Source organism: Lepidothrix coronata, unplaced genomic scaffold (genome assembly GCF_001604755.1).
Source record: "Lepidothrix coronata isolate B3197 unplaced genomic scaffold, Lepidothrix_coronata-1.0 Scaffold16, whole genome shotgun sequence".
NCBI classification, from domain to species: domain Eukaryota; kingdom Metazoa; phylum Chordata; class Aves; order Passeriformes; family Pipridae; genus Lepidothrix; species Lepidothrix coronata.
In genome coordinates this window covers 6,522,042-6,549,888 of record NW_016690196.1, presented here as the reverse complement: position 1 = coordinate 6,549,888, position 27,847 = coordinate 6,522,042, and the positions used below count along the sequence as shown (strand labels likewise).

The 27,847-nt window shown below is 48.9% G+C and overlaps 2 protein-coding genes across 3 annotated transcripts in view; one reads left to right on the top strand and one right to left on the bottom strand.

Moving 5' to 3' along the window:
• TMEM63B (transmembrane protein 63B) overlaps positions 1 to 11,889 on the bottom strand; it is a 48,578-nt gene extending 36,689 nt beyond the window's left edge. Inside the window, exon 1 of one of the 2 annotated variants that reach the window (XM_017806682.1) lies at positions 11,850 to 11,889. The gene's annotated coding sequence lies outside the window, so the exon portion shown is untranslated. The remainder of the gene's footprint in view (positions 1 to 11,849) is intronic. The other variant, XM_017806683.1, reaches the window with a different exon arrangement.
• A 162-nt stretch (positions 11,890 to 12,051) lies between these two features.
• Positions 12,052 to 22,592, top strand: MRPL14 (mitochondrial ribosomal protein L14). Its single transcript, XM_017806799.1, has 3 exons — positions 12,052 to 12,110; positions 19,408 to 19,500; positions 21,932 to 22,592. Exons 2-3 carry the CDS (start codon positions 19,427 to 19,429, stop codon positions 22,296 to 22,298), a joined length of 441 nt encoding a protein of 146 aa, XP_017662288.1. The 5' UTR covers positions 12,052 to 12,110; positions 19,408 to 19,426; the 3' UTR covers positions 22,299 to 22,592.
• Positions 22,593 to 27,847: the final 5,255 nt, after the last annotated feature.

Here is a 27,847-nt window from a genome sequence, read left to right as displayed (position 1 = left end):
CAGGCAAGAAACAAGTGCCTCCCAGGGCTCCTTAAATTTTACAGACTTTCTCCTGTGTCCAAGCTATACCCCTTCCTGGGTGGCTAGGAAGAGACCCCACCAGATGTTATTGAACTGCACAACCATATGGTGGCAGATCAGTCTTGAAGTCCTTCCAGGTGAAACAAACGGTACCAATCCTGGCTCCTCCCAGAGCCATCACCGCATTTTCCATTTTTCCCTCGCGGCTGCATCCAGCCATCTCCTGATGCCAGGAAAATTTTTAGTGTCTCACATTTTCCCCTCCATCTTTAAAAAAGTTATTGCTTTCCTGTCCTCAAATAGCCAACACCTCTTCCATCCTACCAAACTGGTAATGGACCTCCTGGCTCCATTCCCCTCTGTCATTTCCCAGATCTATCTCCTATGCCATTGCACTTACCAGCCCCAAATGGGCTGACTAGGATGCACATTTACATTAAGGGGCTGGATCAATTTCTGAGTTTTTAACCTTTCCTAACGGACAGGGAGGGCTGGTGTCAGGGACCTTACCAGAAAGCCTCAGCTGAGCTCTGGTGCATGTTCAGCCAAGGCCTGGAGTCCAGAGGCATGCCTGGAGCACACCACCTCAGCTGCAGGAGCACGGGGCATTGTCACACATAGGGCCCAGGAACTGCTGGTCAATTGCATAACAAGTTTTGGCTATAAGCCATTCACTCAGCTTGCCCTCATGTGCCATCATCCCTTCAGCATGGCTCCTCCTCACCAACAAGCCCTGGGCTCAGTGGGGGTACAGGCTTCTGCACTCCATCCACTGCCAGAGGTGAAGGCACCAGCAGCGTTGCCCATGCCTAGGATAATCCTTTGCTCTTATTCATCCTCCTGGGTCACCTCACTACCTGCTGCTGGGTCCCCACTCTCTGCCAGCTTCCCACACATCCATGTGGCAGCTCCTGGTCATCCCCACCCATGCCCCAGCCCACTCACTCCTCCCAGCACCGATTCACCCACCCCCAGCACTGAGTCACTCCCCACTGCTCATGACCACGCATTCAGCCTGCCTCTGGCATCCCCACCACCCCGAGACAGAGGGTGAGGTGTCAGCACTCTGCTTTAGAGAGCAGCAGTGAAGCAGAGTGGATCCATGACACAGGAGAACCTGGCTGTGTTCTGCATCTCACACAGCTGCATGACTGTGGGCATGCTGGTCCATGCCTCTGTCCATCAGAACCACATATGACCTCTCCCAGGGAGATCATGTACTTATTTTCCAGGCATTGGAAAGACACTCCACTTTCCAGATGAGATATACTAGCAGCACACAAGTATTTCTTGCTGCTTGCACCCCCACCTACAGTCAGCTGAAATCCCTGTTGAGTTTTGAGGAGTTAAGGGTACATCCTGGAGCTATAGACTTCTGTTCCCACTGGCACGGTCCAGGAAAGTGGCAGGGGACTCTCGCTATCCTGCTACCACTTCTTCTGCAGTGGCTTCTGGACTTACCAAACTCCTAGATAAGCAACACCTGTCTTGTAAGTAGCCACAGGATTATAACCAAAGATGGTTTGGGATTGTTTCCCAGTTGCTTGCCAGGGTAATTGCAAGAGTACAAGCTTCACGCTGCCTCCGCCAGCTCGGTCATCTCCAAGCGCCCAGGGAGGTGCCAGGCAGGCAGCAGCACACCTTACAAAGTTTTGCCACTGCTAGTTTAATCTTCCGTCCAAGGTCAGCACTTAAGACTCTTCAGGACCAGGTAAACTCACTGCCTTCAGGGAGGGAGCAGTGGCACCAAGCAGCAAGTTTGACTTAAAGAATGAGAAGAATAAAACACTCCCTGTCCACCTGTGGCCTGAGTCACAGGACTCCCTGCCAGCCCTGGCACAGCCCCTCCTGCCTGCAGGCAGCATTCACCTTTGAGTATCTGCAAGGAGCAGTGGGGCTGCAGGGTGTTCAGTGCACCCAGCTGCTGCTCCCCATCCATGGACTTTTCATTGTACACATGGTACAGCTATTACATGTCTCCTCCTGCTACTTGTTGCTTGTCTCCACTGTCACACCTTCTCCCTTAGTTCTTTCCCACCTGGAGAGGTAGGGTTCAAGTTCACACTAGGGCCAGGCCAGTCCCCAGCCCTCTGGGGGATCCCAACATGGGCAGCACATATACCTAACAATTTTTCTTTTCCCCCTATATCCACAACCATCAGATTAGGAGAGTAGAAACCACATCTTGGTTAGTCCCTCTGGTATTTGCTTTAGCACCACAGTGCTGGGGAAGGAGCAGGAGGTTCTTCCCACATAGCACCAAGCCTGTCTGAGTTCAAGTTTGGACAAAACTCTCAAACACAGTGTGATTCTTTGGGTGTCCTGCGTAGGGCCAGGAGTTGGACTCTATGATCCTGATGGGTCTCTCAGCATAGTCTATGATTTTATGCACCAGCAGGCCCTCCTCCTGGACCTTTTTGCCTGCCTGCTTAGCAAGGGATGGGACAGCTGTTCCTGTCCCACCCCATCCCCTACCTTAAGAAGAAGGGGCAGATAAAAAAAACAAGTCAAGAAACCAAAAAACCCCAAACTCAAACCAGCCCCCTTCAACCATATTTGAGTTTCAAACCCTGTTTGATACTGAAATCTGCCTGGCACATGGCTCCTGCAGGCAAAAAGGGTATGAAAATGTACACCTATCTAAGCAGGTAGGCAGAGCAGGAATATCAAGGCTGCTAAGCCCTGGCGCTGGGGTAGGAAGAGAGAGTGTTGCCCCAGAGCTCTGCTTGGAGTCTCCAGAGCCAGCTCAGCAAGGAGGAGCTCGTAGGAAGGGCGGGCTTCACTATCGGAAATGTACATTCCAAGTGAAGGGATGCTCTGAAATGTTGGAGTGGGCTGGGAGGCAATTAGAGGTTGATCAGGATGACTGACAGGATGGAAACAGCCAGGAGGCTCTATTTACCAGCCACACATTTCCAGCAGTGCTTTTCTATCCAGACATCAGTCGCTCCCATGTATTTTGAAAACAGGCTCAATAAAACCGCATACCTCCTCTACTTTGATTGCCCCATCTCTTGTCTTCCCTAGATTTCCAAGCTCCATCTAGAGATCCTGTTTGATCTTTTGTACCCAGCCAACCCCAGAGACATCTGCAAGCACAGCTGTGTCAGACACAGAGACAAAGACCCAAGCAATCAACATGCCTCCACAGGCATAAGTCTGCTGATGGAGGTGCAGTTATACTGGCAAAACTGCTTCTCAGTGTTTTGAGGTGGTGGAATAAAACCAGACATTAGAAGCAGGAGCATTTTTTGCTAAAATAATGTATCAGCAGAGCAATCAAAACAGGTAGTCCTACACATCAAGCAGGCCAGAAGCTGCAGGTGTTGTAAAGGAGGTACCTAAAGCACCTTAGAGACAAGACCCAGCCCATGCTCAAGTACTGCCACCACACCATGTTTTTTATGCCTTTTACTTGCGAAGGTGCATTCCTCACCCCTTACCCATCAGAGGAAAGCTGAGCTATGGCTCCTACTCCACAAGACTCTTCTGGAACAACTCCAGCTGTTCCACCCTGCAGCATTCGACTCCCCAGAGGAAAACACAAAGGCTTACTGGGGTTATTCCCTGCAAACCAAAGCTCTGCTCTCATCAAACTGAACACAGCATTAAAGAAAACAAAATAAAGAAGTGAAACGCTGGGTTCCCCCCCCCACCTTCTTCCTTAAAGCACATCAAAGCATTTGCTTTCCCTGACTTGAAACCATAGTCAGGAGCTATCTACTAGCTTTGAAATTCCCCTCCTACCCCAGGCGGTAATAAAACATGAAGACAGAGCGTGTAAGATTCCAGGAGCACTAGGCAGCAGGAGAGATACATCCTGTCAGGCACACTGGATCATTTTTATTTTTAACAGCATTACAACGTTAGTGGGTGAAAGGGAAATCATGGATGTAGCAAGATTTTAGTGAGCCATCTGCTCCGGCATCTCACCCAGTCTCCCTCTTGAGGTCTCTTCACTGGACTACAGAAGAAATGTCATCTCATGGACTGCAAACAGGTATAATGACCCTAAATAAACCAGCAGCTCTATGTGACAGAGCACTGCAATACAGGCTGGCAAGAACCAGAGGCAAGGGTGACATTTGGTTTCATTCATCATTTTCACCAGACAGGGTGCTGAGTTTGGATGGGTGTTAGGTGCTGGCTGCTGCCAGGTACCGGTTTGGCAAAGAAGCCACGCACCACAGAAGAAGGGATGCTATCAATCATTTGGAAGCAGATGACAGGCTGGGGCAAGGAGAGGTAGGGAACAATTCCAGAGGCACATACACAGAGAGCGGACATACGTTTGTCAGGGCGGCACCCTACATTAGCTGGGGCCAAGTGAGCGCTTTCTTTTACTGGAGATGTCTCCTCATAAGGTAGAAGGGTCACAAAGAAAGACTTTAGACAGATACTATGACAGGAACAACAAGCAAGAAGAACAAGAAGCCCAGAGAACAGAGGTGCGCTAAAAAATTAACAGGCAAAGACAAGGATCTCCACATGTGCAAAGGGAGAAGGCAGAGCTGGCTGCATGGCTCTGAAGGTGACTGCAGTTCTAGCATCTCACCACGGGTTTTTTTTGCCACTGTTCACGGTCTGTCATTTCTACCCTACCAAGCTATGATACACAGTCATAAGGTACGTTATGCTTACGTAGGATAACCAAGTCTCACCTTAATCTTTTCCTTGATTAGATAAACAGATTGATCTCCTTATAATTCCCATGATAAAGCTATCTCTCCAGCCTCAGATTATCTTGTAACTCCTTTCTGCATTCTCTTCAATTTTTCAGCAGCCTATTCTGAGCGCTGACACTGGATTTAGACAGCATATTTTAGTATCAGTCTCCCCAGCATCACCTACAGCAGTAAAGTCTCATTCTTAGGGCTACTCACTGCTGCCTTTCCAGGTGTAAAACATTTCATACAAACTGCCAGGCTTGAAGGGTCCTTAATAGGTCATCTGACAAGATTCTTTGCTTGAGGCACAGTCAGTTGCAAGTCATCCATATCTACAGAGTTTTAGCTAATTTGTCCCAAAACAAACACACCCCCTCAACTCCACTAAAAACCCTTCAAGATAGTCTCAATTTCTGCTTCAGTATCCCAACTGATATTACAGGAAACCATTAAGTTTGGACTCCTTCATTACAGGTAAAGTGAATTCCTACCCTGTGTTCATCACAACTACAGACTTCTACAAAAGTACATTGCTGTACATTCTTCAAGACCATGAAGTTCCCTCTTTCACCTTTTCTTCCTCAGGCTACACAGCCCTAGTTATTCTCATCCGTCCTCCCACAACATACTTCTAAAGACCTTAATAATTTGTTGCTTTGCTGGATACTCTGTTGTTTGCACACATCGTTCTCCAAGAGTTGCACTACTTCCGAGTCTGGCCCTTCAGCAACACCTCATCTGTGTAAAGGAGAGCACTAATTGCTTCCTGCACCTTAGAGGTCACTCCTCACATGGCCTGGCACAAGGCTTTCCTCGTGTTTTTCTGCTCCCCAGAAAAGCACTAATTCACCCTACTCCCAAACTTTGGCAATAACAACATCTTCCCCTGCCCTGCCTAGCCAGGGTCTCCTTATCAGATAGGAACCTTTCTGAGTACAGCTTTGCAAGTAGATGAAGGCCTACATAAGGGATGCTTCCCACCTCCTACCCCTTCCTCCTTTGTTTATAAGGCTGACACCTGGGGCAGTGACACAGACTGACTTAATTCAAGATCTATTACATCCATCGCCCCCGCTCAGCTACGAGGCAGGCCATCCTCTCAGGCAAGGGCGTTGACCGACCTGATACAGTACATTCCAGACAAATGCATGCTGGTGGATTTTTAAGCAGCGTATTCTCCCACCTCCTTAACAGAAGAAACACTAACTACTTAACTGTTTATGCTAGATTATTTAGACAGGCTGGATGTAGTCCAATTCTTTTCCCCTGCACTTCAAGGGATCAAACCTCAGAACCTCCCTTTACTAAGTGGTGTCTCAGGTGGCTGCTCACCGTGTAAAAGTTGCCTTAGACTATAAATACTTTCAGGGAAATTTCATAAGGTTTTGCCCACATGACCACATCTAATTTACCAAAATGGTCTCGTCACCTGTTCTGATTTGTGCTTGGATTTACTTTTAAAATTAACACGTCACCCCGACCTTCTTTGCAAGGTGAAGACAGAGTTCTCACATTTTATTTGTTCCTCTTTTCCATGTAGCCAGGAGCTAATTCCTTCTTCTACCCAATAGCTGCATAAGCTCCTTCCGCCCTAGCTGGGAGTTCACACTGAGTTTTGCATCCACTACAAACCCAGTTTCTTCCTCTCAGATTTATAACTTTGTGACTAACGCTAACTCAAGATTGCCTTTTCTGCATTGTGAGTAATAGCAACTCCCTGGGCAGCTATCGCAGTTCAGCAGACACACAATAATTCACTTTCAGGTCTATGCCTCAAACATAGACTTAAAGCCCAGCAAAATCACCAACTTGCATATACAGTCATCCTGGAGAAGATGTCAGCTTTACCAGCATCACCTGAGAGCCTCGAGAGCTCAATGGCTTCACACAAAGGCAGTATAGACCATTAGCACACAGAGCAGAAGGATGAATCCCTTTTAAGATCTTCCTTGGGACCCCCAAAGGCACTAAATTTTTGGCTCAAGAGCCCAAGTATCCTGAGGCCATCTGCAGAGACCATCCCCAGTCTGGTTCACTGCCAAGTACTCTCTACCCTCCAGCAGAAGACACCAGATGTTGATAATCATTTCAAGCAGAAGACAAGGCCTGCTGCCATCTGAGTTTCCTCTAAGTACAAGATCATGCCAAGATTCATCCCCCCACTTTGAAGGGACTTGCAACAGCCTACTAAAAGCCACTGTTTAATTGGCAAAAGCAGGGCCAGGCCAACACACAACTCTCCTACTAAATGCACTCTCACGCGAAACTGCACTTGTAAGAGTAGCATTCTTCCCCCTGACCCATGTCAGCAACACATCAGGAGACAGCTGGATGATTTAAGGGAGCCTGTCAGAGCAGTTCTTCCATGCTGGTCAACAGGAGAGAGCACAACATCTCCCCACAGGCAATACCACATGATCTCCTTGTTGGCGTGACAGAGCCAGAGGTCACATCACTGGTGGCAGCTGGATGTCTGCAGGGTGATGCTCTGCACTGAGCTGGGAACAGAGACCTGCACAGAAACCAGTGATGACATCCCTAGGGGAAAGGGAAGAGGGTGTCAGAGCAAGCAACTGCTCTGCACACAGAATTACAGGGGTGCAGAGGGGATGAGCACATCCAAGGAAGGGATACAAGTAGCTCTGGCAGCATACAGTCCTAGGAGGTGAGAGGGAACAGAAGGACAGGAAAGGTCTGCAGTAGCCACTCTTCCAGACAGAGAAAGGCAGGGAGGTTTTTCAGCTTGCTGCTCAGAGGTATGACAGCTGTGGTGGTTCAGGAAATCAACTGCAGAACATACTGAAAACAGGCAGCATGAATCCTGCCTGTGACCGCTTTCTCTTGTGCTGATGCAATGTGTCACCTTTCAAACACAGTCCCTTAAGAGATCCAGCCCTTTTCTTTAATGCAATATCACAAACAGCCAACACAAACGGGAATCTTCGAAACCTTGCTTTAAGCCAGACCTGTACTACCAACTGCTAATTTCTCTGGGGAAAAACAGCATGCATAAAACAAGACCTCTCTCTCTTCCCAGCACAATAACCATGAGGGCAAAGGCTGCTGGCATCAACAATTACACCAAAGTACATCAAGAACAGGAGACTTTGCTCAAAAGATGCAGTGGGCTATGCCAGCATAGCCCTATCTTGCTCATATAAGCTGTGTAGCCACTCTAAGAGTTTGGCCTGAGAAGAGCACTGAGATACCGGGAAAGCTTTTCCACTCCCTGGCCTGGCTTTATGAAGGAGGGGAGGAAGGGACTTGAAAACAAGAGGAAGAATGGCAGGCAGGCAACACCAACATGCAAGAGCCATGGAGAGAACAGAAGCCTTTCCAGCACTGCTTAGCACTGTGCTGGGAACACATAGGGAGCATGCAAAGATAACCCTGTAATGGTCAGCAAGCGCTGTGCAGAAAAACATGGAGGAAAGGGTTCTGCATCTCACAAGCAAGTCTCACAAGCATCTCACAAGCAAGCGAGTCCTAGGCTTCCTGCAGCTAATCTGTATTTGGAGCAGAGGGCAGACACCCAGCTCCATGCTGGAAGGACATGAAGAGAGAAGGCAGTGCCAACCACAGGCCTGCAGACTCAGAGAAAAGCCATTTCATACTGTAAGCCTTTGCTCTACAAGCTCGGCACTGACTTCACGCATCTCACCCTCTCTCTGTTGCAGAGTGCGTACGCACATGCGTTTCTTTTTCCTTTCTTGATTTTTATTTTTCTGCTTTTAACCAACTTTCTAGGCAATGCATCAGGCCTGCCCCCTAACTCATTACCCTGAACAAACCAGAGGGCTGCTGACAGGATGAAGGCTGCAGGCAGAGAGCTGACTCCCAAGAAGGCCATGCTCAAGGCAGCTCCTGCACAAATCAAGTCCCCATATGGATAGAGAGGTGAGCAGTCCCTCCCAGCAACAGCCTGAGCTGCACAAGGCACAGGAGACAGGGCGAGGGCTGCAGTTCCAGGCAGCAGGCACTCCCACAATGAATGTAGAGCTACCTTCAGAGAGGCCAGCTGCCCCACAGTGTGGTCCTTCAGAGCTAGAGCATCAGAACTTGCTAAGATCAAAGTGGCCGAGGGATGCAGGGACTCCCTCCCACCCCTCTCCCTTCCTGGAAATCTGCATTTCAGTTTGCAGTTCAGCCTACAAGCAAGCTCCAAGCTCCCCAGGTTCATTTCCAGAATAAGGAGGAAAAGCAGACAGCTGTGTTGAGACCAGACATAGGCAAATCTTCCTCTGACTCACACAGCATCTCAGAAGCCATGGCCCATTCGGGGCTCTGCCGCTCCCCGTCCCCCCTTCAATGCCTCTTGAGCCATCAGGCAAGGCCTGGGACCCTGCAGAGCCAGTTCAGCCAGTAACAAACCTGCTCCTTTGCTTCAAAGCTCCAAGCTGGGCCTCTGCCTCCTTGTGTGAAAGGCAGCATGGAGAAGAGGCAGTGGGCTTGGCACACTGGCCAGTTGCTGCAGGACCCACCAGAAGAGGGGACGGCTCCCAGGCTCAACACTGTGGGCTGCCCAGCAAGCTCTCAGTGGCAGGAGCAGCAGGAAGCAGAGTAGCCTGCCACCAAGAACTGCTTTGTTCCCAACCCCTGAAAAGGAGCACCTAGATTAAAAAAGCCTTTACGGTGCTGTCACTCAAGGACATGGAGACGAACTCCATTTTCCAAACATTCCGTTCACCTTCAGCCTACCACGAAAAGCCTCGAGGAAGATCTGGCCCCAGCTTCCAGCAATCCTTATCATCCTTGCCCATCCCTACCCATGGCAGAGCTCTCAGATGCTTTGATATGCAAATCATGCACAGTATCCATAACCAGCACTGCCTGCAATTAGCAGCACACACGGAATATCCTACATGCAGGGCCTCCTCCCTCACGAAGCCAGCACCCCACGTCTGCACACGCTTCACGTCAGACACAACGCAGGTCGCAGCTGCCTTTCCTGGGAGCGGGAGGTGCTGCCTGCGGAGTCCTTGGGACTTCAGCATACAGCCTCACCCTGGCTGCTAGGATGGGGCACTTATAGGAAGGATGAAGGCTGGCATTGCCCCTCAGTATGGACAGGAGGGTGTCAGAGGAGCCACTGGCAGGACGCTGCAAGGCTCACCATGACAGGAGGCTCAGGGAAAGTGTAACTAGCAACAGACAAAAAGCAGGGCCTTGGCACTGCCAGCTCTCAGGCTTTTATTGCAAACCTTATGCTACCTGGGATTTTCTGACAGTTCTAGTTCCAAGAATGAAATAATTTCATTAAGATTTTTTTTTTTTACAAAAACAGTATTAGAAAACCCTCAGAGCAAGTTCCTAATCCACTCTGTTGCTGAAGAAAGCTAAAAAATATAACCAAGGATATTTTAAAAACCCAGAAAGAAAAAAATTTTAGAAACTCAAACAAGAAGCAAAGCACACTCAGTATTTTTCTTTTCTTGGCTCAACTCATGGCTCCAGGACAGTTCAGGATAGTCGCACTGCACTCTGGTCAAAGGGCAAAAAAATGGAACATTGCAAAGCCTCACGGCAACGTCTTCTTGACAAGAAAACCGACACCCTCAGAAAATACAGTAGCTTCGGTTCCTTCCAAGGTTATTGAAGACAGGAACAGACAAAAATAGAGCAAACTTAGCGCAACAAAACATACTTATGAGCCAAACCAGAGCCTCTTCCCAACCCCCTCAAAGGCATCTTCTTTCATGTTTATTTTGCTCTTATGGTATCCAGGCGAAGACTGTAGAATGGACTTCTCTCCCCATAAAGATAGTGTATTCCTACTACTAAAAGGCTCAAGAGGAAAAAAGCCTTTCCTAGGTAGACACCAGCTAATTGCAGTCATTAGAAGTAGTCCTTAATGCTTTGCTATTTCTGGCCTGAACAGAGTCCTCCTGGAGTCAGTTAGGAGCTGAGTGGTTGGCTTTCCACTCTCTCAGAAGCGTTAAGAGAATATAAAGCTATTAGGGACCATACAGCACGAGTGTTTGGAGGGGAAGGGTACTGGTTCCTGCAATACACTTGCAAAGGCTCTGTCCCACACTCAGGCAGGGCATCTGCAAGATCATCCAAGGAGCACTTGTGCCATGCAACCATTCAGTGGCTTTGCTAATGGGACTGCTGCTAATGGGATGCTCCTGCCCTGCAACCCCTGGCTTTCCATGTGTGCTTACTCCAGAGAATGACGTGATGGAGCAGGACACTTTCATAGTAACAGACAAATCCAGGGGAGACAGGAGTCCTCGAGGACTATGCACAACTAAATTAGCCACCCTGAACACACACTGATAGGCTTTTTGCTTCTAACTACTTTCATGGGGAGACCAAGGGAGGGAGGTGCTCAGAACCCCAAAACACATGGTCTCCATCCAGCTGAGCGCTACCAAACCTTCTATGGACACCAGGTTGCCTGCAGCCACCTTGCAGATTTTTGGCGTGATGCCTTCTCCAGCAGGTAGCTACATACAGGGCGTACTCTAGGACAGGAGATAAAAACCATGATGTGGAGGGGCTGGCAATCGAGACAAGAGCAGAAAGGGGCTGCTTGGCTACCTGGCCAGGGACACGAACCCTATCCGACAGCCCTTCGCCAAGTATTCCAGGGTAGAAGAAGCAGGGCGGTATCAGAAACCTGCTCGACACTCCAACCCTCGAAACATCCCTGCTGCCTCGCTGCTGCTCGCCATGGCAGCGGCGCCCGGACGAGCGGCAGGGAGGGGGGGGCAGCAGCAGCTCCCCGAGCACGCACAAAAGCGGCGAGAGCAGGCGAGACGGGGCCGGTGCCGCCCCGCGGGAAGGGGGCCGGTGACCCCCGGGCTGCTCAAACCACGGTACCCAGCAGCCGCGGAGCAGAGGGACGGCAAAGGACGGGCGCCTGTGAGGCGGAGAGAAGCCCCAGCGGGCCCTGGGGGACGGGTGGCGGAGGCCAGGCCGCCGCACGGGCGCCGCACCGGGCGCGCCCCCCGCCCCGCTCCGCCCCAAGATGGCAGCGGCGCCCCCCGCCCCGCCGCCCCCGACAAGGGCTCCGCGCATCGGCTCTGGGGCCCGGCCCCGGCCCGGCCTCGGCGCCACGACCGCCCCCCCCGTCCCCCGCCGGCAAGCCCCCGCCAGGCCTAGAGGAGCCGCGGCAGCCGCGCCCCCCAGCCGTGCCGCAGGTCCCCGCTCGCTTACCGGCGGCCGTGTCAGGCGCGGACGGGCTCCCCCCGGGCCGGGCGCTGCGGTACCGCGCTGCCCCCCGCCGCGCTCGGCAGCGAGCGGCGACTGCCCGACTGCGCTAGGCTGGGTCCGGCGGGGCTCGGCTGCGCTCGGCGGGGGCGGGGCCCCGGCGGGGGCGGGACCCGCAGCCGCCGGCCCTGCAGCGCCGCGGGGGGCGGTGCCGCGCGTGCGCGCGGCGGGCTGCGGTCGGTGGCAGGGCGCGCGCTCCCGTCGGAGGTGCGCGCGGTGACCCCGGGAACGACGGGACGGGACGGGACGGGACGGGACGGGACGGGACGGGACGGGACGGGACGGGACGGGACGGGACGGTGGGAGCGAAGCGAAGCGCAGCGCAGTGCGCTGCGGTGCTGTAGCGCCTGGCAGGGCCGGTACCCGGGAGAAGGGAGGGCCCAGCGACGGGGCAGTGCTGGGCCCGCCTGGCCCGGCGCGCTGTCCTTCCTCCGGCGCTGGCGTCAGGCCCTCACCCGGCCCTGCGGTCGCGCCTCTCGGGGCGCGGACAGCCCCTCTCAGCTCCCGGGCGCTGGGGCTGTGCCGTGGCCATGCTCGCCTGTATGCTCTGCGGCGCCGGGGCTGGCCGGGCCCTACCTGCCCCCGCGTCCCGGCCCTGCCGCCCGCCCCTCGTAGGGAGCCTCTTGCGGGGTGTCCCTGATGCTCTGTGCACAGGGCCTGGAACGTGTAAACCCTAAGCGTGGGCTGCTGCTGCTCTGAAGGGATTGAGAAACTCTCTCCCCGAAGATGCACGGGGCAAGTTTGAGTGGCACGTGACGCAGCAGAGTGGTGACACCGTGCGAAAGCAGCTGGGAGCCGGAGCCTGGGCTGTGCCGAGCCTGGAGCCCTTGTGTCGCTTGCACTCTGCAGATGGCATGACTGAGAGCAGCACCTTGTGCTCCCTTGGGCTGCAGTCCACGCCCTAGCAGTATGGCCTGGGGGAGGGAGGAGGAAAACCCAGTTCTGAAACTCCTGCTCGTTTGTCCTTCAGAGAGTAGAGTTTCTTTGCTCAGAATTCATGTGGGGCTGCACTGCTGGAGTTAGGCTTATGTGGGTATGAGTAGTCATGCAGCAAAGTTAGGACCGAAATTCCTGTGTCCTGACAAGTGTGGCATTTACTCGCGTTGTGTCATGGGGACTCGGGAAGTGTGGGCACTACTCTGTGCTTTGCTGGTTGTTCTCCAAAAAGCTCCTTTGGGGGTACTGTGAGTAAGGGGAGGCAATTTGAGGGAGAAGAATGTGTGACAGATTTCTTAAAAGTGTGAATAATTCTGTAGTAAAGGCAGGTGGGCAGCCAGCCTTTTTAACAGCAGTAGAGAGATGCTCATCTGAGCTGTCTTCACTTACCTGGTTCGAGAGTTCTCCAGGCTTACCTGGGAGGGTCTTGTTTGGAAGGAGAGAAACCGAGTTTAGGGAAGTTTCTCATGTTTAGAGAAGTCTCTGAGTGAGAAACAAGGCTTGTGCCAGCAAAGCTGCAGGTAGCTCTGTACTGCCTTGCGATGTAAACATGCCTTTGTCTCCAGGTCAGATTCCTCTTAAGCCTGAACTCTGTCATTATTAGACATGCTTTTGTGGTGTAGCTTTATCAGGAAGGCCCAGAGCCACTGCTGCTCTTTGTTCTGTGAACAACTAGCCTAGGTCAGTGGTTCTTGACTTTTTTTTTTATGGTTGAGCCACAGCTGCCCACCTTCTCTTCCTTCTTGTTTGTGTCATTCTTCCTGCCCCAGCTCCCCCCAGCATGGTTAGTGCTATCTGGGCACCTTGCCGGTTGGTTCCTGGTCACGCAGGTCAGGGCCAGAAACAGAATCTGAGCTTGTGGCTTTCCATCATTGTCCTGTTCTTGAGACCTCAGTACTTCTAAAACTAGTAAAGATACATTTGTGGGCAGCATTAAGGTATGGGAGTGTGGCTAGTTCTCTGAATTCATATGTAATTCCAAAGGCAGAGAGGGACCTTTCTGGGCTTCACCTTGAGCCCCACAGATCACACCTGAGCAGAGCCTCTGGGGTTAACCCAGCACCTGCTCTGCAGCTCATTTCCTTTGACTTCACACAGGCAGTTGTCCTCTCTGTAGCTTAATTTTGTGGTGGTGCACTGGGAATAATCCCTCCCTATTTTAGTACAGTGCTGTGAATATGAATATATAGAATGGCTTTAGGTGTTTGAATACTAAAACAGTAAGTGCCATAATTACTTTACAAAAGTTGGGACTTCTGGATACTTAAAATATCAAAAGTAAGTTTTCTTTTAAAGGTATTCAGATCTCTTTTTATCTGCCATTCCTGATTGTGGTCTGGAAAATGAGGTTTGTTTTGCTTCCAAATTGTTAACACATGTACCTATAATGAGTTTCTGATGGTAGCTTGGATCAATAAATATCCTGTTTAATAGCTAATCCTATTCATAAACAGAGTTAAAAAAGACTTAATTCCTCTTTGTGAATCCTGGCCTATTTGTCTGTCATTAATGTAAAGCCAGTTATGTCTTGGTAATGAATAGCTTGTGTATTTTTAACACACAGCCCTTAATCACATTGTTTCCTTTATGAGGAGAGCTGTGAATGGATTGAGTCCCATAGTTCACATTTGTAGTTCACCCTGGCAGCTGGTCTATAAATAAACCTGCAGTGGCAGAGTAGGGGTTTAGGTATTTGCATTGCATGTACTGTCTTGGGTTTATTTCCTGTGTTTTAATGATGGATGACAGATGCAGTTCAAATCTTTATGGTGCCTGGAGCATGTCTGTTTTGGTCTTTTAGAAGGATAAGGGTGATGTTGGTCCCCACTGTTTGTGCAGATCAGGCTACTACTATTAAAGTGAAGAATATTTTTCCCTGGTTTATTTTGTGTATTTGACAGCAGGCTTTTGGGTAGTAGGCCTCAGCATTTGCTTTGCAACATCCATTGGTTTTCCATGGGGCCTATTTTTGTGGATGAGTTACTAGCAGAAAGAAGGAAAAGAAATAGCCGAATGGTTATGGAACTACAGGTCTTGGGAATATAGGGAGCAGGTGTCAGTTTCCAAACTTGTGATTAAAAAGGAAAGTAATACTCGATTGCTAGGCAACAGCACTCTTTAAAATTGCCTTCACCCTAGGATGCAGGCAGGGTAGGAATGGTTTTTAGGATATGTGCCACTGATAAGACCTTGGTCAGAGCTGTTGCACTGGCCTCTTGAGTGCTCAGACACAGACCTTTTCAGTGCTCCCATGGCTGTGTTAGTAGTGCAGATTCATGCAGACCATTCTTGTGAAGCACGTTGGTGTTTGTGCTGTGATGAAAGAGATCCTTTTCTTGTCCAAATCTCCTTGTGTTTCTTTGGAGATACTGTCACCACATAAGCCTGGGTTGGCAGTGAAAGGAGAAGTCCCAGTCTTGTGTTTTGCCACCAGCATTCACGTGGCCACAGGTTGAGTTGGATCAGGGAACTGATCTAGCTGAAAACTGTCTGATTTACATAAGTGCCAAAGCCAGCATAAGGGAGGTGCTGGAAATGTGTGATGGGGGGACACAAGTCTTCCTTTCTTTGTACTGTGTGCCCTGATGTTCATTCAAAGTGAGTACGTAATCCTGCTCTCCTTATCTGGAAGATGCCCTTGCTTTATATCAGTTCCCTGAGGTGATCTACTCATGTGTTTGCACACATTTGACGAAAATACTGTATGCGGCCCAATTCTGTTAGCTGGGATGAAGTTTTCCATAATTTCTCCATTCAAAAACAACTAAAAATTGCAGTAAATATAAGTTAGCTCTTTAATTTAATCAAGAAAAAATAGTGAAGGTGATAGCTTTAGCGCTTCAAAATGGTGCAGTGGATAAATAACTTCCAGAGGTTTATAACTGGTGAAGAGTTCTTTGTTGTGCAGTATTGGAATTTGATGTCAGTCTGTTGCATTTAATGCAGTAAGACTGAAGGGCCCTTGAGAAGAGAGTGTTTACTGCAGCAGGTTATTGTGTACTCAGACTTATTCAATGAAGTAGAAATTGGGTCATTTTAGTGAATATTTGATTGACAAATTCTTCACCCCTTTCTGAATCTTACTCTGAGCTCTTGTCTGAGGTCTGTGCTAACTTTTAACAGATATATGGAGAGGGGCCAAGTGTCTCTGTGATGCTGATTTAAAAAAAATTAGTCTGACTATGAGATAGAGCCACTGCAGCAGGGTAGTAACTCGGAGAGAGATTTCTCTGCACAGTTCTTTATCACTGCTTTGGTGCAGCTATGAGTGGTCAATGTTATATCAATCTTTGTGTTAGGCCTCTCATTTGAGGATAGTGTCCATTTAAATACTGCTTTTGCCTAGCATGAACAACTTGGGAATTAATCCTGCTTGAGCGGGAGATTGGACTAGGTGACCTCTGAAAGTCCCTTCCAAGATAAATCCTTGGTCTGGGATGTATTAGTGACTAAGTACTAAGCAGTGGTGGTGTTTTGCCTGTCCCAGGGTGTTGTGGGCTGCACTCCTGTATCACTTGGGCAATACTGACAGGGGCAATATTCCCAGGCAAGACTACTGGGAATTCTTGCAAATTTTCCTGTGCTTGAAGGTTAAGGTGTTACTCTTCCCATACACCCCTGAGCACTGAAACCTGATGACCTGGGGAGAGCCACCTTCAGAAGCATACTCGAGTCACATGCATTCCCCATGCCTGTGCTAAGTGCAGCCTCTGAGCCTTTTTAAGGCCTACTGGTGTGAGGCAACATGTGCACTGGGAAGGAGAAAAGTGCCAGGAGCGCTGGGGCCGATGGCTGTCATCAATTTATAGAGGCTCTTTAATTTTGGCACCACCTCGGAGTGTTCGTGTGGCAGCACCGAGTGTGACAGAGTGAAGGGCCTCTGTGCCCTTTGGGGTTTAGTTATTTAGTAATTAGCCACTTCACAGAGGGGAAAACTGGGGGCAGGGGAGATCAAGGTTACAGCCACAAGAAGGAGCAAGTTGGGACCGGGTCTGGTTGAGGAGCACCTGGAGACAGACCCAAACTATTGGCTGTTCGGTTCTAGAAAGGAAACTGGCATGTTATGATAGCTGAAGTTATGACTCATTCTTTGTGAACCCACTTGCACCTTTGAATGCTGTACTCCATGCCACAGATGCATTTTTCTCTTCCCTCCACTGTGAACCTTCCTGCTAATTGGAAACATCCCCCCTGTTTACTAAGTTCCTAACAGGATGCTTCATACCAAATAATCAATCATGTGAAGTTTCTTAGCTTGTGACACATCCTAACGTGCCGAGAAATAATTCTTAGCTAAGAAAGGGGTACTGAGTCATCTGGAAAAATAAACAGTCCTTAGACATTTAATGCTCTTGATGCTTCTGCTGGTAGTTTTGTAACTTCAAACCTTCACTGCTGCCATAGGGTAGAAAAAACCAGTGACTCCACCCAGGAGCGAGGAGAGAGTTCAGAGTTTAAGCAGCACTTTAGGACATTTTAGATGTGCCTTTAGCATATCTGGCTATACTGGTCCTGATGTCGCTGTCCCTTTGACAGCATGTGCCTGTGCGTGCCTTGCCATGAGCCAGCAGACCTCTCCTATTGGTCTTATATAGTGGAGAGGATGAGCAGACCCATCCTCTCCAGCCACTAAGGCCACCTTGCCTGCCAGGAAAATATAGACAGGTGACAGTAGCAGCTGGACTCCCCAAGAAGCATCCATCAAGGACACCAGAGAGGCTGACTTGCTGCTGCTTGTTTGGGTTTTGTATGGGGATCCAAATACTCAGTGTGATTCTCGAGGAAGTAGGAGCAGTATTACCTTCTGGATTTGAATTTCATATGGGGAGACAGTACACCCAAGAGCAGAACAAGACAAAGGCAGACTGTGGGCTTAAGTGAGTCAACAGAGTTGAATTTGCTCAGAAATCCAAGCAGCAGCAAGGCCCAGGTATTGGACCTTGGCTGGCAGAAGAGCTCTAAATGCCCCAGGGCCTTGCTGTCATTAGGATCATGCAGCTAGGTAAGGAACTGTGGCATAAACACAGCCTTCTTGGAGTCTCATTTCAGAGAGGGGACAGTGTGGGAAAACTCTGAACTCATTTGGTGATCTACCCCACAGAAAAGTGGCTTTGTTTAGTAAATAAATCTAAGCTTTGGCTGTTGCTGTTCTGTTCCAAACCTGCCTGCATGATGGTGAGATGGTTTGCCACACGTCGTATGCTTTGCTCAGGAAATGCTGCTCAAAGCTGCTGTGGTGCACATCTCTCATGCTTCTCATCTTGCTCTCAGGTAAAACTCTGTAGAAAAGCTGCCAAGTAAGCAAATGCACTGGAGGAAAAAACAATGAAAGAGGGAGTGAAGATTTAGGCTGGACTTGGTTGTAATAAGAAGAGCTGTGGCATCCTCTGTCACAAGGCTCTGGTTAGTTTCTTCTCTCTAAAGAAGCTAAGCTTTGTTTTTAAATAAAAGTCAAGAAAATGGCTTTATGATGTATTGTTATAGTTTGGCCCAAACCTCATCAGAACTGGCAAAGAGAGATATGAGGTCAATGGATTCTTAGTGTTTTCTTTAGACAGGAGAGAAGCAAAGTCTGTGTTGGTTACACTGCCAAGGTCACAGCAGTACTGTCACATGACAGTAGTTACAGTCAGGTGGAAAGTCTTAGCTGTACCTGAGCTGGCCTGAAAGAGGACTGGCTTTAGATCTATGTTTTCTCCATTCACTTGGATCTGCCAGCATAACCACCTGGGTCAGTGCTTCCTAATGATGTCTGGGAAAGTGATCCAGGTTCAAATAAGCCTTTGTGACTGTGCATGCAAGCTGGTCCCCGTCAGTCTGACAGAATGAGGTTAGGGAACTGCTGTAGATGTAGTCAGGTGTAGTCAGGGTGTGGTACTCAGTCGGAGGTTATCCCTGTAACCCAACTCAGCTGCATTCGGGGGTGGTGTTTCGCTCTGGGTTGAGTGAGCACTATAAAGTTACAGGGAACTGTTTCCCCAGGCAGCCTGAACAGGGCAAGACTGGCAGCAGTGACGCTGTGGTCTGCAAAGACAGCCTGCTAAACACCTTTATATGCTAAGAGGGAGCATGCCCTCACCAGCAGAGCTCTGACTTGCTTCTTGTCTGGCAAATGTTTTTTTAAAGCTCTGATGCCAGTCTGCAGAGTATCTCGGGATTTTTGCTTGGTTTTGTAGGTAACCCTAGTAGCATTTACAAGTAATCTTGATGGCTTTTACTGGACACCACAGCCACTAAACTAGTTTACATCTGAAATTCTCAACCTGCTTCTTACATGATTCACAGTGCACACAGAAGGGCCCTTACCTTTGTGCATAGGAAACTGCAATGCAGTAATACTGAATCCAGCTTTGTAGTATATATGTCTGAATTACACTGCCTCCTGAAGTCAGGCAGAGGTTGTGGATCTGCTTTGTAGCATGCTGTGAGCGCTGCTACCACTCTCTGCTGTGGATTGCAGCCTTTAAATAAGTGCTGAGGCTCTGGTGTGTGATTCCCGTAAAGGAAAGGAAGCAAACCAAATTCCGTCCATTTTCCAGACTTCATAATTCTCTTCTTTCTTATGCAGGTTTGTTACCAGAATCCACATGGCTCTCTTGAATAGACGATTGGTTTTATCCTTAACCCATCTAAGCAGTGCGGTGCTCCAGCGACAGTTCAGGTAATCTTCAGATTTTGTTTTTGTTTTCTTCAGAGCATTTCCTGTTTGAAAGAGATGCTATTAAGTAGGTCAAGCACAAGATACATTATTTGTAATTCAAATGAATAATATAATAAATAAACAAAAAAAATCTCAGAGTTGTCCCCTCACTTGAAGGTTGAAAAGTAGGCCCAAACAGTACTTTTACAGATTCTTGGCAGTCTGAACTCTGCATTTTCATATGTAGGGAGGCTTTTAAGCATTTGAGAGCAATGCATGGGCCTGCAAGCAGAAGTTGAAAATGTCTGTGTTTCTGATGGACATGCAAAAAAGCCAGCTCCTGCTGATGCAGACCCAATTACATCCTTAAAATTATTCAAGAGTTTATCATTACAGTTATTTAGAACAAAAATAATCAGAAAAATTACTTTCTCATACTTTAACAGTGTCTATTTTGTTATCTTTCTTTAGTTTCTTGTTCCAGGCTCAAGGCATTTAAAGCTTCTTAAATTTATGGACTTCATATTTTACAATACCTTGTACAAAGCTTAGAGCCTAATCCCACAATACACTCATCTGGTATGGTGAATCTCTAGCATATAACTCTTTGAAGGATGAGGACTTCAGTTTAAAGGATGAGAATAGTAATTCCCATGACTGTGGTCTAGAGAGGGGATTAAGTCAATGCTCAGGGCTAGGTTATGTGACAGTCCCAGGAGCTAACTCGAGGAGGTGACCAAGTCTTCCTGGCTTTCTCTGTAAGTGGGCTGCATGAGAACATTGGCCAGTAGACATTTAAAACATATATAAAAGACAGCATGGATCTTGTGAATCTTTCTGTTATTGTTACTTGGATCTCAGTTGCCAAGACTGAGGCGAAGTCCAGTTCATAGAGATAAGCAGGACTTCAGCAATCTTAATGGGGAAGCCTTTCTTTTGGGGTGGAGTTTTGCTCCAAAACCATGGCAAAAATGAAGAAAGAAGGAAAAGAAAAAGTACTCCTAGTGCAGTTACTCTTCATAGCTCTTTACTACTTCTGTGTTACACACTCAGTCCCACCTAGGTTTTCCCTTCTCCTTCCTGTGACAACACTTCTCCCTTTCCAGCCTCCTCCCTTCTGTCTCCCCTGCTGTGCAGCCACAGACAGCAGGCAGAGGAGAGTGTGGTATACCACAGTCCCTGCCAGTGGTTGGAATGGGAGGGAGTGGCTGCTTGCAGAGGTGAGTGACTTTTGAGAGAGACAGGAAAGCAGGGGTATGCCTCTGCTGCAGAAAACAGATCTTGTAAGGCAGCGCTTGACCTCTGGAGCAGTTAGACTAACACAAACTGACTCAGCTGGCCTTCCCTCACTGTGTGTAAAAATATCTGCTTCAACTCATGTCCATCCACGCTAGGTTTGGTGCTTGTCTTCTAGGCAGCTTTGCAAATACAGGCCCTTCATCTTCCGGAAGGGATGATGGTCCCTATTAGTCTTTATTTACTGTACAAGCTTCTGCTCTGAAAAACAAGGTGAATGATTAGGTTGATTCCATATGCTGTCTCCTGAGTAGTTCAGCTGACAGCAGTTTGGCATTCCTGCAGCTCTGGCCAGCATGTTTCTATACCTTAATGCAAAGCAGTTGTTTAGCAGTAGAAAGGATTTTTCTGCTTTTCCAATGGTCTGTGTTTGGGTGTCCTTTGAAGAGAAGCAACAAATCACTTAAGTTTGAGCTCACTGAATAAAAGAATAGTGGTTTCTGTAAGGGAGTTTATTCCTGCTGTTCTCAAGCATATTCTGAGTCAGATCTAACTATTTAGTATTGTGCAGTTTATTTCTGTTGTTCCTTGCTTCTGATAATCCCACAGAGCAAACAGATACAGAAGAGACTGTATCTTTCTGGATTCCTCCCACATGGGAAAGGTGATGATCTCTTAGATTCTAGTTGGTGACAGCTTAGCACAGCCACAGCAGGTCCTCAGAGATCTTACTGAGAGCAGAATAAAATGGGAGACCCTCACAGACTTCACTGAAAAGAAGACTGGTCATAAAAGTCCTTATTGCTGGGGAATGTGTACAAGATTGAAAGAGCCTGACTTGAGTCTTAGCTTTCTGCAGGCTGTTTGTAACAGAAGCAAGCACATTTTTTTGCTTGTAAACTGAAGTTGAATCATCTGCAGTTGCTAAAGAGCCCATGAAATGCAAGCCACTCTTCACGCCATCTTTTAGTCGTGTTTCAGAGGAGAACGGTCGTTTTATGTTTGACATTTAGTGACGAGTGTGCAAAGCCCAAAGTAGCATCTGGCTTTCAAAGAGCACATTGAATGCAGTCAATGTGTCAGCCATATGGTATGTATTTATTGCTGGCGCCTTCCGAGTGGTTTGTGTAATGACAAGATTCTGTGCCGAGTTTGCCCTTTCTCCTCAAGGATTATTGAGGAGATCTGTCTCTCATTCTTTCCTGTCTTATGCTAGTACCACTGGAGCATGCCGAGCAATACAGAAACTCACCCGCGTGCGAGTGGTGGACAACAGCGCCTTGGGGAACACGTCCTACCACCGGCCACCAAAATGTATCCACGTGTATAACAAGACCGGAGTTGGCAAAGTAGGAGATAAAATCCTCCTGGCTATCAAAGGAGAAAAGAAGAAAGCTTTAATTGTAGGGCACAAGATGCCTGGCCCCACCATGACACCTAGATTTGATTCCAACAATGTGGTACTCATAGAAGATAACGGAAATCCAATCGGGACTAGGATAAAAACACCAATACCCTATATCCTGCGACGGAAAGAAGGCGAGTTCTCCAAAGTATTGGCCATTGCCCGCAACTTTGTGTGAAAGCTAAGAGAGTTCTTTAGCAATCCTGTTATATCCTTTCATACAGTAGATGTTATTTGGTCCTTCTTTACAAACTGATGAAACATGAAAAAGTTGAGGTTCATCAAGAGTCTCTCCTTCTATTTAAGAATTACAAGCAACTAGTTTAAATGTTGAAATAGTTTCTTTTTCTCCAAAAGAAGGTTGATTTATTTCACAGAACATCTGCAGTTTGTTTGGGAAATGGTCCTTCACCCTTACTGTTCCTGTGCTGTTAATTTGGTCTGTCATCATTAAAATGAGAACATGAAAATCCTTGTTTTGTACTGCTTATGCTCTCTTTTCCCTATTTCTGCCTTTCCCAGTTCCCCACGAGCAAGACACAAAGTTCAGTCCCTGGTCCAGTGACACTGGGGTCTACAAAATGGATTCACAAGTAATAGAGTAGGAGAGATACAAAATGAACTATTGGTGCCTTGGGGACATTCAATAAGATTAGTTTCTCTGTTTTTTCCTAAGAAAAGTATTTAGGAGGAATCAGAATCAGGAGAACATGGTGGCCTACAACTTCAGCAGCGTGTGGCTGAACAGGGCATGCAGAGGTAGGAAGGGGAGCTGAATGGGGTGGGTTTGAGATGCAGCCTGTGCTCTCCACCTGACCAACCTCTGAAAATTGTGTTCTCCGATTAATGCAAGGGCTGAGTTCAGATTGAAAGGTCCACAGAAAGAACCTTCCTTTTCTATTCCTTTTTGGGACAGTTGTCAGACATTGTCTGTGATGTTATTTGGTGAGACTGGCTGTTGTCCAGCTTCTTAAGCTCAGGTACAACAGCAGGCAAATGCTAGTGTTGCTTTCAGGGCCAGCTGTGATCCAGGAGCCAAAGAGCTAAGTTTCTGTGGAGCTGAGCAGAGAAACTTCGTGCTCATGGCCAGTAAAGGGACATTAGGGCAGAGCAGTCCTTGATAGAGTAGTGCTGGGGAAGAGGGTGCAGGGGGTGCAGTCAGCAGGAGTCTGGCCAGCTTCAGGTCATCGAGCTGACTCCTCACAGGTCTGGTGACTGTGGTGGCTGGCTCTGCCTTGCCCTTCTCTTCTGCTGGGAAAGCTCCTTACCTTGGCACTATGTTGCCCCCAGTGTGAAGATCTGAAGAGTGCAGTGCTGAGCTATTCCACACTCCACGCCAATTACTCCTTGCAGATGTATCTGTCCCATGCTTCCCACTGTGAAATCCACATCACGCGTGGAAAAGGCAAGTCCTGGATCCCTTTGAACTCCATTATTCCAGGTAATGCACAAAAGATGATACTATAATTTCAGCGTTAACCTTTAAGTTATGGCACTGTCCCACTCAGTAAAACTTCTCTGTGAACTCAGTTCTGTGGGAAAATAGAATTATCTGCTGCCAGCAGCACGTTCCTTGTTCGCTGTTCCTGTTCCATGGGCCAGGGAACATTGGGTCTGCTGCTCTGAGTCCTCTGAGCCCTGTGGGCATTGCCTTTAAGCCCTCAGCCTGCCTCCTCCATAGGTGTCTGCCCACTGGCACAGCAGCAGAGCAGATGCTCACCTGAAGTCAGTGTTTCCAGCCTATCTGAGTGCAGTCAACTTCCAGAACTGTCCATGCTCAGAGGAGGTGTTTATGCTACTTTTCTAAGTGGGACAGCGAACAAACTCTGCATGCCAGTCACCACGATAAGCATGACTGGCCTCCCTCCCTTGGGTGGGGTTTGCTTCTGCGTCACAGGGGCATGGCACAGCCTGATGTCTCAGACATTATCCATTGCCTTTTTCCCTGGTTAAATTTGTTCCTGGGTCAGCATGGGATGCTGCTGGTGCTCCTTTTTATTTTTTTGGGATAAACGCTGGCACCAGCAAGGGCTGCAGGGTGCTGAATCTTTCTGAGTTTGGCTAAGAGGTGGGAAAGGCAGCATTGTGCCCTGCCATCAGTGGATAAATCTTCACAGCCCACTTCAGGTGTGGTTTTTAGCTTTTTCAAAGCTCATCCCAGTAGTAGACTAAAGTACTTTGAGTAGAAAAAGAGTACACGATTTTATGAATTTTTAGGGGAAGTGTTTATGCCATTCAACAGCTCTGCAGTCTTGCTTTAGAAAACCTTCTACAACCTTTGAAACTCCTCCAGCCTTGATAAACACATAAACAAATACTTCTGTAGTTTATTAATAAACAAATCATAAGCAAATTGAAAGGTCTGTCATGGCCTTCCTGCCTATGACAGATAGAAGGAGCTCAGCCTTCCTCAATGTAAATCCTTTTGAGAACAGAAGAAGAAGATGGCTTCCACTAGCACAGCGCTGGAAAGTAGAGTTTCAAATGGCACTTGTATGGGGTATTTGTTTCTGTGCAAAGTCTGTTAGCAGAGTGGAAGTGGGGTCTATCCTAAGCTGGAATACCTCGGTCCCAGCTAGCCTGGTTTATAACACATCTAAAGGGATGCTTTACTGTGAGATTTTTGCTTGGCAACAACTCCACTTTCAAAGCATCTACCAGTAGGACCTGGGGGCCTGCAAACAATCCTTGTTTTTCTTGTCCTGATCATAAGGGCTATGAATCTCTCATGAGATGCACAGATCCTGCTGTTTGGATATTAAACAATTCACAGAATATTTGCTAATAACTTTCCAGCATTTTTCTGAGGAAGAGGTCATGGGGAGAGGGCATGAGAGGAAGTGGGCAAGACAATGCAGCATACTTGAGATTGAAATGTGAAGTGATGCTTTAGTTCTAAGTAAACTGATATGTGGAACTAAATCCTTAATCTCAGAGCTTAATAAGCAGACATGCAGACAGCTAAGCTAAGCATATCCTGTAGCGCGTCTCCTGCAGTTTTTACCTGTCTTGCCTCATGAGGAACATAACCTCAGCAGAAATCCCTGGCCTGTGCTTGGCACAGAGCCACAGCTCTGTGCTTGGCAAATTCCAGGCGCTGCCTGTGACAGTATCTCTCTGAGGGGAAAGGGTCAGTCTTGTGGATGAGCCCTTAGCCTGCTCCCACCCATCCCACTGACTTTGGCTCCACCAGGGCTGTGAGGCAGTCAAGCCCCTGACTGTTCCAGTACTGCTCCAGTGCTGCTCTGACTGCAGAGCCTGTGCAGGCAGGGGCAGGTGGATGGGGCCTTACCAGCAGCCCAGGCTGATGTGGGTTCTCCAGGCTCTCTCTCTTTTTCTTTGAGCAGGTCCTGCTCAAGACTCCTCAGTTCCAGATCCTCTCTTTTGTTTTGGCCTAGGGGATGATAACCATTTGCTCTCAACTTCCAGGCTGCCCTCTGCTCTTCTCCAGATGTGTCCTTGCTGCCTTCTGAGTAGCGAGGCAGTGATGCAGCTGCTGGGTTTCCTGGGCTTTGGCTTGTGGCATCCTTCTTTGGGATCTGCCTGAAGCCCAAATAGGAGGTTTTTCCTTCTGCATCCATTCTACCAGGAAAGCAGATGTGATTTCCTCTGCATAACAGTTCTTCCTGCAGGTCCTTTTATTAAAGGATGGCTGCAGGCAGGTGGGATGGTTCCCTCAGAAGAGGGAAAACAAACCAAAACAATACCTGTCTCAGCTGCTGCCAGAATGTCATCCTCTCCCCTGTTCCCTGTTTATGTTTATTATTCTGCCATTGACATGATTTTATATGTTAAATGGAAACATTTCTCTGTGTGAGACACGTTAGGGGGAATTCCCTCATCTGAACAGCCTCTGGGGGAGCTGCCACCCACTGCAGAGGGATGGGGAAGCCAAAGGCAGAGTCCTCCTAGGCTCTTCTTGCCCCACTGCAAATGTGCCTCCCCGGTCAGCTTTGACTGGGTCCCTGGGTTAGTGTCTACTCTTGTGCATTCGGATATGGGGTTTGCATCAGCTGAAGCTCCCCAGAGGGTGCCTGTTCATCTGGCGATGGTGGGGACTTTGTGTCCAGACATTCTTCCACGGGTGTTGGAGAAGAGGGGTCTTTTCTTAGAGCATCCTGCATGGGTAGGGAGAGATAGCCTTCGGGGACATGCTTACCCAGAAAAGAGTTGTGATGAGGCTCTCTGGTGAGGACTGGGGTCTGGAAAGAGACAGGCAAGCACTGGGGATTAACTGGCTGTGAGAAAGGGTGTCCCTGAAAGGAAGTGGGTGAGACAGATTATCGTGGAAGGATGCAGCAGGGAGCTGATGTCTTCCATCTGCTTGGAGACCATGACTGGGAGACAGGCAGCCTGTCTCGTGGCCCTGTGCCAGCTGTGTGGATCGACCCCACAGCTGGGGGAGGCAACCAGTGACTTTGAGGGCTGGGAAAAAGGGGAGATAGCTGAAACCCCAGCCGAAGTGGGGGTGATGCAGCCAGAAAGAGGGCTTTGGTTTAAAGCGAGCATCACTGGGTTGGGAACGGTGAGGGCAGCGAGCTGCACATCCCAGAACAGGAGGCTAGATGGCAATGTGGGTGTGATGGTGTACCCAGCAGCCTGCCCTCATGGCCCCCGCCGCTCGGTGGGCCCCTAAGCCTGACTGACGCGCCGAGACAAAATCTCCCTTCGTCAGCATGTTCCCCAGCCTCCGACCCACAGCAGGGCAGTGGAGCCACGGCTGGCGAGGAGGAAGATGGAGACTTTGGGGTGTCTGAGCCTGACCTCATCCCTTGGGAAAGCCAGGGGCTCTGACTGAGGTTGAACCTTGTCTCTGGAGGGTTGTTGAGCTACCAGCGGTGTCAGGGTCACATCTGGGTCACTGTTTTAGTGAGGGTGAGCTGGGCTAGGAAAATTACTGGGAAGATGGGTCTGCAAGCAGCACTGTGACTCCTATGGGGCTGGTAGCTGCCTGTGTTGGGCAGAGGAGGGACATGATGCCCTGCCCAGCTGGCTCATGGATTGCTGCAAAATAGGGGGCAGAGATGGGCAGCAGGGAGGCACAGCCTGGCTCTCCTGGGTGCCCTGAGCTGGGCCACTCTTCTGATGCAAAGCAACCCCTCAAAATGCATTGTCACCCCTTGCCGGGGCCTTTCACCTAGAGCAGATGCCAAATCCCCTTCCCTGAGGGAAAAGCATGCCAAGCCTCAGGTATGCAGGCTGAGCAGCATTTTCCAGCTGCTAAGAGAGGCAGCAGCAGGACCCTGCCAAGCCCTTCTGATAGACAACTGAGAGCTGTCATTTTTTTAGCTGTCTGCTTCTCATCTGGACTTGACTGTGCTGTTTAGGATCAGCATGAACCAGGGAGAGCAAAGAGGACAGGGAAACAGCTGGACCTGGGGTCTTGCTTGTTTATATCTTGCAGCTACTGTTCAAGATAGACAAGGGCAGGGGAAGAGTGTCTATCAGGGAGACTGTATGGGCTAGACACTTGTACCGGGAAACCCAGAGGGGCTAGAGGGGGCAAAGAGCTGCTAGTGAGGGAACGGGGCTGGGTCTGGCACCACTGCCAGGGCAGTGCCCCAAGGTTGAAACTTGTGCAGTCACTGCTCAAAGGGCTCTCCCCTGTGTAAGTCAGCACTGACTGCAGCCTTGTCAACTTGTTTTCTGAGTAGTTTCTCCCATTCTCCAACATAAGAAATGGGGAGGTGAATGACACTGAATCGAGTCTTAATGCTGTTGCAGTGG

Excerpts from the sequence above, each read along its gene's own strand:
- MRPL14 (XM_017806799.1), top strand. The coding sequence starts at position 19,427 with ATGGCTCTCTTGAATAGACGATTGGTTTTATCCTTAACCCATCTAAGC. Across the intron at positions 19,501-21,931 it reads GTGCTCCAGCGACAGTTCAG|TACCACTGGAGCATGCCGAG; the intron begins GTAATCTTCAGA and ends GTCTTATGCTAG.